The sequence below is a fragment of the Sceloporus undulatus genome, chromosome 1 (assembly GCF_019175285.1).
Source record: "Sceloporus undulatus isolate JIND9_A2432 ecotype Alabama chromosome 1, SceUnd_v1.1, whole genome shotgun sequence".
Taxonomy (NCBI): Eukaryota; Metazoa; Chordata; class Lepidosauria; order Squamata; family Phrynosomatidae; genus Sceloporus; species Sceloporus undulatus.
Genome location: NC_056522.1, coordinates 72,943,960 through 72,955,001, shown reverse-complemented (window position 1 = coordinate 72,955,001; position 11,042 = coordinate 72,943,960). Strand labels below are relative to the sequence as shown.

The window sequence follows — 11,042 nt, the reverse complement described above, 5'->3', positions numbered from 1 at the left end:
CAAACATTAAAGATAAATATTTTAACATTAATTTTCTAATGTCCTTGTACAAAATATTCTGAAATAATTCAGCCAAAAGGAGCACAAATCATAGGCCGCAAGGAAGCATTATTTGTATTATACTGCCAACGTTTAGCTGAGGAGGCAAATTTCATTCTAAAAAGGCACCATAATGTCAAATACATTTGGCCCTCCTTATCCATGGATTTTTTATTCACGGATTCAAGGATTAAGGTTTGAAAATATTACAAAACAGTGTAAATTCCAAATAGCAAACCCTTATTTTCCATTTTATACAAGGGGCACCATTTTACTATGCCATTGTGATTAATGGAACTTGAGCATCCCTGGATTTTGATATCCATGGGGGATCTTGGAACCAAACCCCAGCGGATAACAAGGGCCCACTGTATAACCAAAACAACAATCTTTCAGCGAGCCACACATAGTTTTAAATCTAAACAAATTTTAGATACTGAGGCTAGAGCCACTATATATAGTTTCCTCACAGGGTGCTCCAATTCTTTCCCATACTCCCGATCCCTGTAATTTTCCTCAGTCCTAACATAGCCTAATTATGATTAAATATTTTAGCACATTTTTTGCAAGACACATTTTGGGTTGGATGATAATACAGTCGGCCCTCGCCTTACGTGGGGATTCGTTCCGGATCCCTCTGCGTAAGGCGAATTCCGCCTATGCTCAAGCCCCATTGGAAACAATGGGGCTCGTGCACGGCGGTGCAGCAGTGCGGCGGCACGCAACGGGCGTATGCGCCCGTTCAATTGAATGGGACGCACCGCCCCTTCCGCCCCGTGCGCGCCCCACGGCTTGAGCGCATAAGCTCAAGTCCGCGTAAAGCGCGCCCACGTATGACGCAGGCGCGCTGTACAGGCTGAATCCAGAAACTTCAACTGGTACCGAATATGGCAGCCAGATTGATTACAGGATCAACTAGGAGTGACCATATTACACCTATATTGAAATCACTCCACCGGCTGCCTATTCGTTTCCGGGCACAGTACAAGGTGTTGGTCATTACCTTTAAAGCCCTCCAAGGCTTGGGCCCAACCTACTTAAGGGATCGCCTCCTTCCGTATAATCCGCCCCATGCCCTCATATCCTCTGGGAGGAATTTGTTGCAGTCCACAAAGACCAGATTGACAGCGACCTCCCAGAGGACTTTTTCTGCCAGTGCTCCCACTTTATGGAATGGCTTGCCGGATGAGATGCGTCAAATTGCCAACCTAGAGAGCTTCAAGAAAGCTGTCAAGACAGATCTCTTCCGGCAGGCCTTCCCAGAATAGAACCTGGCCGTATAACGCTCCCCCCCGCAGACATATATAAGCAAAGACTCTGCCCACCGTTATTTTATTATTGTTTTTAGATTTTATCACCAGTAATTTTAATGGATAGATCTGTTTAATCCTTTTTTAAGGGGGGGGATTGTATATATTGTATTTTTTAAAGGTTGTACTTTGACTGTGGTAACAAAAAGCGGGATATAAATTAAAGTTTTATTTATTATTTATTATTTATTTAGTAAGTTATGATGATGTAAGTCCAACTTACCCCTTTGTACTCCACTTTTTTATTGTTAGGGAGCTTGGAATTCTATTCTGAATGATCAGTGGCCAAAATCCCCAACAGAACTCACCATATCAGTGCGGAATTCTATTCTGAATAATTAATAGCGAAAATCCCCAAAGAACTCACCATTTCAGCGTGGCAGCCCACCCAAGATGGCCATTTCCTTCTAAGTGAGTGTAGGGAGCAGAGAAACATCCAGCTTTTTCCTATAAGTGGGTGGAAAGCAATGACATTATCCTCAGGAACTGCTGGAGGACCCCGGAGAAGTCTCAGAGAATATCTGTTGCAGAGCAACCAGATAAAAGAAAATGGTTCGACACATCTCTGCTGCCACTCCTACAAATGCACTCCACCAATACGGAAACAGCCATCTTGCTGCAATTGCCACACTGAAAAGGCAGGTTGGGGTGTGCACTGGGAGACACATCATAATTACTTCTATCATGGATATATTGGAAAATGAACTTTTTGAAACTTGTTATAAATCTTGATCCCAAACATACACCCTCTGTTGTGTAACCAATAATAGCCAGACAGTCTTCAAAAGATTCAACTTCAGTCTCCTCATCTCCAACATTCCTATTCCTGCTAAATTCCCAAATTGTGTGTATTTAACTGGCATAGGTGCAGATTCACATTAACCAATATAACATGTATATAGCTATCTTGAAAAATGTGTAGCAAAATCCCATACTGCAAAATCCAAATAATCATGCAAATATGAAAGAATCTTTGAACATGGTCCAGGAAAAAAAGGTGCCTGTAACATTCAACTGAGTACTCTACGGGTTCAAAGATTCCAAAACTCAAGATGTTCAAAATGCTATGACAACAAAGTCAAAATGGGAAGTTGACCAATTTGGACAAGAAAATATAATTTCATTCCAAATCATTGACAGAAACTTCAGATTTCACCTTCCTACTACTTCTTCCAAAGTTTTATAGGGAGTCTTTAAGCAAATTGATCCAGGCTACTTTATGAAAACAATTTGGACAGCAGCTGCAAAACAGAAGCAGCAATTCTGCCAAGAACCTTTATTTGGCTTTTAATTCTTCTCCCAGACCTGGAGAGCAACATCATGTACAGCCTGCTCCATTTCATATTGCACTCATTCACTGAATCTCCATTGTCCATTGGCTCAGAACAGATGCAAGTATGCAAAATTGTTTCAATAAGCAAAAAAGCAAGGAAGCAAACACACAAACACAAACCTACACCCACACAAAAACATACAAACAAAAAAACCCTACAGTATTAAGAGCAACAGCTCTGCTGTTATTATTATATTTATTTATATCCTGCCTTTTCCCCAAAATCAGGACTCAAGGGGGCTGTGTGTGCCTGTGTGCCAAATTATATACCTATTGAAGTGAGTAACAAACAGAACTGAGAAATGTAACATGAATAAAACATGTCAGCTTCTGCCTTATTCAGTTGCTATAGATGAAACTAAGGGCCTTATTGCATGAGAAAAGAAAGTTGAAACAGCTCAGCAGAGTTGCCTCCTTGCCTCTCCGCATGCCATCAAAGCACTTCCATCATCTTTCCAAGGGAGGTGGTTGTAAAAACATGTCTTTTGTCATCTGGCAAAAATCCAATGGCAAAAGGGATGCTTTTACAAACTCTATGACCAGAAAACTATTTTCCCAGCATTCTTCAGTCGATTATGGTATTATCCTTTAAGTTGAGGCCATGTGATGTTAGGGTCTTAAGTCTATAAATCCAAAAATTCTCCCTTTTGTCCAAAATGCCTGAAGGATAAGGCAACTCAATACCAAGCAAGGTAAAATCAGAGAGGCTGTGATGTTCTGAGTTAAAACGCCTGGCCACGGGTTCTTCCTAGTCAAGACTGCAGCCTTATGGTTCCAGAAGCATGTAGACAGGTCTGTGGTTATTTTGCCCACTTACTGCAGATTAAACCCTGTGTGTCTGCATCTGGGTATGTGCATGTGTGCGTGGTATTGTTTTATACAAAATCATTTTTCTAACCAAAAAATCTCATTACATTCTCTCCAAGGCTTATGTCAAAATAAGATATTTATCCTCCTAATTGGTACCAATATTTTCCTCTCTTATGGACCTATAGGCAGCCTAAAATTAGTAATTTAGTAAAATATTAAAATAATGTTGATTGTCTAAACATCCAAATAGATAACAAATCAAATGAAAGATTCTGAAGAAGGGATGCAAAGGAATATTGCTAAGTGATTATGTGGTTAAGTAGAAATTAATCTTATGTGTGCACAGACAGAGAAACAATAAGAGGCATGAAATACTTTTATGAACAAATTATACTAAAAGATTAACTCAGAAGCCAACAATGCAAGTCTTAATTTTGCCAGGAACATCACTGATGGGGCTAAGCTACTTGGATAACATGCCATCAGATAATACTTTGGTTTTGTAGCAGATGAACTCAGATTTCCTTCCAAAAATGCTAACTAACAGGTAAGCTAAAAAGCTAAAACAGCTTCAGGACCTCTGATTGGTTAACTGGGAATATTGTGGCTGCTATGGGTTGAATTTAAAAGTATCTATTGTCCCCTGCATATTGCCTCATACTCTGCAATAGAGTGTTCTGGTCATTCTGACTCCATGAAGTGTTGCACTCTCTATGCTCTCTGTTTCTGTAGTCCTGGATCTCGTTTAGTTATTTTAACCATGTTGTTGTTGTGTGCATTCAAGCTGTTACTGACTTATGGCTGTCCTAAGGTGATCCTATCATGGAGTTTTCTAGTGGTGAGAGTGTGTGTCCTGCCCAATGTCACCCAATGGATTTTCCTGCTGAGTATCCTGATCTCCAAAATCCTATTCCAATGCTCAAAATCATACTTTGTCATTTTTTTCCTGCCATTTTATATTTACTAGTGTGTATTCTGATTTTAAATAGTTATCCCTAAGCCCATCATCTTAATTTGATAGTGTGTCTTGTTCTGGTAACTGTCTGATAAAGTCTAGTCTGACTATCTATTAAATGCTATCGATATTCATCTAAGCAATGAAACCAGAGGTTGCTAATTTAGCCTCTTGGTTATTCAATTTTTTGGGATGTAATTTTGGCCTGGCCTCCTTAAAGTCAAGCCATGGAATGTATAGCATGGTGGCACTATCACTTTCCAGAGCAGGTTTTGTCCCAAGAGGGAGATCTGAAGACTTAAGTGAGCTGGACTGGAACTCTGGAGATCATGACAACCCAAACATTTCTGTTACAAGGCAAGAGGGATCAGGCCAGAATCACCCATGTTCCAGTATGGCTCTACTTACTCAGGAAGCCCACTGATTCCCTCAGGCTGGCTTCAAGTCTTTTGGCTGGAAAGTACACAGATTTCGGTCTTGTCGGTGTAGCTCACTGGATGGTTTCCATTATTTTTCCCTCACTACTCAGTCTCTATGTCAATATGATTTTCCAGCTTGCAAGACTGGCCATATATTTAGTTCCATTACATTGGGATATGCATCTCATACATATTATGCTTCTAACTGGCCACATTTCAAACCTGAAACCACTTTTGTTTAAGAAATAAAGCAGAAAGATCATAACTGCAAAGCAGTTACAGACTGGGTTTCTAGTACAAAAGTATAGAAAGGTAAATTTGGCAAAATACAATAGCAACAATGCAAATTCTTCAAAAAATGAATGGGGTTTCCTCATATGTAAAACAGATAAGGCTCAAGTACAATTCATGATACAGTTATGGTGTGGTAACTGTCAAGAAATCACTCTGTAGTTAAACTTCACATCACTTCAGTAATCTATGAAAGTCAGTTTCCATGATGTCATCCTAACCACATTACTTCCTTTACCATGATCAGCAGTTGACTGTGAAGGAGGACTGTCTTGTGTGGGAGTTAACATGATAAGGCAAACCTCACATGATGTACCCTTTCACAAAATACCCAAGTACATTAACAACTATTACATACACATTTATCTTCAGATCCACTGGCAATGAATCGTCCACAAGGAGAAACAGCAATTCCACAAGGATGACAGTGGCTGCTATGACCTTCAAAACGGCGTTCACACCTTCCAAAATGAAAGAAAGAAAGAAAGAAAGAAAGAAAGAAAGAAATGTTTAAATATTTTTTTTAAATGAAGAAATTGCTTCTAGGTTTAATTATTTATTTTGAGACTTTTCTACATTTACTTTTTATCTACTTAAAAAGAAAACCCCAAACCTCAAACCCTAAAACACCATAGCATCCATATGTTGAATCCCCAATGATAAAAACACAGAGAGTGCATTACAGTGAAGACAAAAGGCCAAATGCAAATCATGTATCACAAAGCAACAGTGGCTGGCTCCTAAAGCTAATAACTATGATTCTCTGCTGTAAACTGCAAGTGAATTATTAAGACTATTGTATTTCTTCTGTATATTCAACTTAACAAGTCAGGACACAAATGCTCTGGGTGGAGAAAGACCAATTCATTTGAGTAACAAGCTGAAGTTAGGAACACTTTCACTACAACCTCTATGGTTGGAACAATTTTTAACAGCCTGCTTATTTTATTTTATTTTTAAAAATCCATTTAGAATTAGCATGAATTTTTTTTCCAAATAAAACTGTATTTTTTTAAAAAAGAGAAACAACAGTTAAATGAAAACATCTTGTAACATAACACTATAACAAAATGTGCCTTTTGTATTATGAAACAAAATGGTAATAAACCACATTGCTAAAATATTAGTAGCCATAATTATGAAGATGAATTACTGAAGGTCCCTGGGGCTAGATTATCCTCCACCACACGGAGGACATTTTCCACTGCTGCCCAAGCCCTTTGGAATACGCTGCCCACCGAGCTCCGCTCGACTACCACCCTGACCCAATTCAGGAAGGACCTGAAAACCTTCCTGTTCCAACAGGCATTCCCCGACTAAAATCCTGTGGGCCTCCCTCCTCTTTCGTGGCCAAGAGGTTGGGCTAATGGGGCATTTTAGCCTGTTTTTTATTGTATTTGGTTGATTGATTTGTATGTATCTATTCTGTTTTAACTATTTGTTGTAAGCCGCCCTGATCTTGGGAAGGAGCGGGGTACAAATAAAAATATTATTATGAATGTGTGCTGCGATATAATACATCACTCCCCAGACCAATTGCATCAAAAAGAGGAAAGACTAGAGTTAAAGCATCTAAAGATATAAAGTCAAAACTACTCTTCCATTCTGAAAAAAGCTGGACTTTCTGGCATGTGAAAAAAGAGGGAACCATGGGAGAAATAAAGGATGAATGCTCCATTTTTAAATAAATGAAACAAACTGAAAATATTGCAACAATACCTTATTTGTCTAATAAAAAGGCATAAAATAATTCACACTAGGATTTGAGGCCCACTGGATTCATTAGGCAAAGATGATTTTAAAAATCTACTTTATAGATAAAAGACAGTGGTGGGTCACAGGACTGCATCTTGCTAAAGATGCTTGCTTAAGGTGGTGTTTGGGAATGTTTTAATGCAGATAGAAATCACATCCATTCCTGACCATAAGGGTTCTGGAAAAAAAGGTAGTAAAACAAATGCAATAGCATTTCTTTCTTGCTGGGTGAAATATCTTCAAGGCTACAATTCAACATTTCTTACTTTAAAATTGCAATAGTAATGATATTTCCAAATACACATACAATTTTTGGACTTTCATTGTCCCAAAAGTACATAAACCAGTTTCCAAATGTTCAATTGAGCAAATGGGACCTGTATTTCTTACAGTTCTTAGCATGCATGTAATTTGACCTATTAAAACTGCAGACTTCCATGTTCATTTTCCATTTCCAGCTAAAACAGGAGCACTTTCCCGTGTTCTAATTTGCTTTCTTTTGTTGGACCCTCTTTCAGTATAGTTTCCAATCCCATATTCATTTTCTTATTCAGTGAGACTAGTGTTAATTTTTTTTAAACAGAGCCAACAGCAAAATTGATTAAACATATATGTGTGTATATGTATTTATTTCAGCAAGTCTTCAACACAATTCCTCATGATATTTTCATGAATTAGAAGGTGCTAGCATAAGATGGGTAAACAGTTGATTGGAACACTGCCTTTTGTAGCAAGCAATTAATGGATTACATCCAATGTGAAAGAGAATAGTAAGTGGTTTTCCATTTGGCATTACTTCCAGCCCAGTACTGTATAACATAGCCAATGGATCCCAAAAAGCAAGCAAATATTCCTGCTACAAAAAAAAGAAGAGGCATTCCTTAATAAAGAAATTCCTCTTTCCTTCCCTTCAGTTTGATATCTGATAAAGATGCAATTCTGAGCAGAGCTCCATTCAATGAGCATGACCAATCAAGGAGCTTATTATAGGTACAAATCCTAAGATATATGGGATCCAGAGCTTAAAAACAATGAGCTAAAATTGTGCCTGGAGCTAATTAGGAATCCAGCATAGTCCTTTCCTTCTTCAGGTTATATTTTTCTAATAATCAGCACCAGTCCAAAACTGAACCACTTCATTTCAATAACCAAAGCTTTGAAACTGTTAAGGGAAAACCTGGACAAGATTAACTTTGGCCCACTTAAAAAACTGATCAAAATTAATTTGTTACATTGCAATAAAACCACTACTTGGATTTCCCAAAGTTACTTGTCCCTAGTTTATCAAATCTCATTTAAAGGAAATATACAATATACATTTAGCCGTTTAAGACATGAAAAATTATTTGAAATGCTTATAAGACATATTCATGACAAAATGTCAAGTATCATCTTTTTAATTATCTCTTTTTATGATCAAAATCTTTACTAATAAACCATAATTGTATCATAAAAATCATACTGTATCATTTTTTTAAAAAAATCTAGATTGCCTGAGTCACTTCAGAAATCCCCCCTCCCCTTTAAGCTGCCTGATTTCCCTAAAACAGCTCTGTAATGGTCTGTATGGTGGTCTGGGACTTAGCAGATCCAGGTTCAAGTCCCTATTCAGTGGTGGAACTTACTGGATGGCCATAGAGATAGATCATTTTAAATCTGCCTAACATAACTTACAAGGCTGGTGTGAGAATGAAGTGGGGAGGAGGAAAGACATGTACATGGCCTCAAGCTGACTAGAGGAATGATATAAATCCATAATAATGAAGAAGGATGTGTCTATTTGTATGCGTGTTTCTACCATAGTTTCAGGCTGAACAAATACTGAGGTGGAAAGAAAAGGTAAAGAGTTGGTAGTGGAGGGGCAACAGAGAGCACATAATAGGATATGGGAGGGAGTAGTGGGTTTCTAATGCTGGGTATTTTCTCTCACCAATAATACTAAAACAGAATATGCATTTATGTTCACTGTAACCATGGCTATGAAGCCTAGACACATAACACTTTGCTTGGATCCTAAAGGGACCCTATGGGTGTGCACATCAGGGTTTTTTTAATGTTTCATTTATTATTATTATTTAAAATCTGTCTGTAGCCTACTGTGCCATCTTCAATCTCACTAGGGTACAGAGTTCCCCAACCTTCCAAAATGAGAGATGACAGTGCAGGCAGTAAGGGTTGTTCGACAGTGGAACAAACTCCCTCAGAGTGTGGTGGAGTCTCCTTCCTTAGAGGTCTTCCAACAAAGGCTGGATGGCCATCTGTCAGGGATGCTTTGATCTAGATTTCCTGCATGGCAGAGATTTGGACTGGATGGCCCTTGTGGTCTCTTCCAACTCTGTGATTCTATGATTCTATTTTTCAGGCAAGCCTGGGTTTCTGTATGGTTTCTGGACAGCTACATATATTGCTTCACTCTGTGGGGTTCCCAAAGTCTACATACAATTAAAAACATAAATGCATACAGAGAGCAAGAGAGCAGGGCATGCTTCCCTAAGTCTTCATAGAATTCGAAGACATAAATACATATAGAGAGAAAGACAGCGAGTCAGGACAAGAGGAAGTAATGTTTGTGCTGCCTGGTAAACAGGGAAAAGAGAAGAGAAGGGAAGAAGTACTGGAAATAAGGGAGCACAGGAAACTTAATGAACTTTGGAAACAAGGGAGAAAAAGACCATCAAGAAAGAACAAGAGAAGTAAAAGAGCATGAATGGGCGGGGGTTAGTATTTTCACTTGGAATACCCACACAATTTATGTCACTTTCTAAGATCCTCAAGAATCTCTATGCACTCAGCATCCTAAGTTGAAATTGATGCGGCCACTATTAACATTAGATCCACTATGTCCATGGTAGGTGGAGCCATGATTCTGCCTACTATTACTACTGTTACAATCTTACTGGGACATCACATTGTATTTATCAGTTCATTCTAGCTTCTCATCTAGAGAAGCAAGGCAAACAAATGGAAAGAGAAGTACAGGAGGAGAAGACAAAGTGGAGTGAGGAGAAAAAAATATTTTCTGAGGAAGGACTGACAGTATGGCACAGTGTTTAGCTGAAATATTACAGTGTTTAGTTACAATACAGTTAAACTGCTTACCCAGATTTTACTTTTAACTGTTCTACCATTCACCTTCTCTGCTTAAATTAATGTTTTAAAAGGAGACAGCAGATAAGTAGTGATCTGTGAAATGCTTTCAACTTTTTCATTATTTGAGTTGTAGTTAGACAAGTTGATTGCAAAAACATAAGGACACAACATAGTCGAAATCCCAAAGTCTCTAATTTTATTATGTTTTGACATTTGGTACAGCTAATAAACCTCTACAGTTTGGCAAGATCTTACAAGTTCTCCCCAAAAGATAAAATTAAAGCATAAAGCAATAAGAAACAAAAACTAGTATTAAAGGTAGCTACCACATTCTTTTAAAGCAGTTTCCCCCACAACACTTCACTTGGATAGTCTATCCATTTTAGAGATTTACAGCAATTTCCCCACATATGCTCTTTTGTGAATTGCTGCCCCAGTTTGTAATCTTATATACTCTGTGTTTTTTTTTCAAGTTAAGCAAAATGGAATAAATTTTCAAGGCTATTACCTAATTTCTTTTTTTTTTTTTAATTCTATTGATTTTAAATTGATTTCACCTCCAGATGTTTTTTTATTTTAAAAAGATACTTTCTGAGTTCTGGCCATCTCATGCATTACAAAAGAGGGTGCATTCAAGAATCAATTGTAGTCCCTGGTATATATATATGTTTAATCTGTGCATCTGTGGTGGAACCAGAGGACAAATTTTTGTATCCAAAGACCCTCTGGGATCTTCAGAAACTGCCAAAAATGCAAACAAAACAAGAAAACCCCAAACAAAAACAACATCAAAAAACCCAAAATATAAAATCTCTAAGTGGTGGAAAAACCACTTGGCTTTTTAAAATTAACTTTTTATTTTTGCTGAACAGTGTCAGGCGAGGCGGTAATCTATTTAAAAGGTTATTTGCCACTCCTAGAGGCTTCTAGGAAAAGCAACTCACTGGTGTTTTGGAGGGGAACCAATGCAAGAGCATTCTGGTAATGGGATAATAATAATAATAATAATAATAATAATAATAATAATAATAATAATAATA

General features: G+C 37.8%; 1 protein-coding gene across 1 annotated transcript in view; it reads right to left on the bottom strand.

The window, feature by feature from the left end:
- WDR27 (WD repeat domain 27) overlaps nt 1-11,042 on the bottom strand; it is a 125,848-nt gene that overhangs the window by 41,182 nt on the left and 73,624 nt on the right. The window contains exon 24 of the mRNA XM_042444018.1: nt 5,516-5,618. Within this exon, the coding sequence (XP_042299952.1) occupies nt 5,516-5,618 (103 nt within the window). The remainder of the gene's footprint in view (nt 1-5,515; nt 5,619-11,042) is intronic.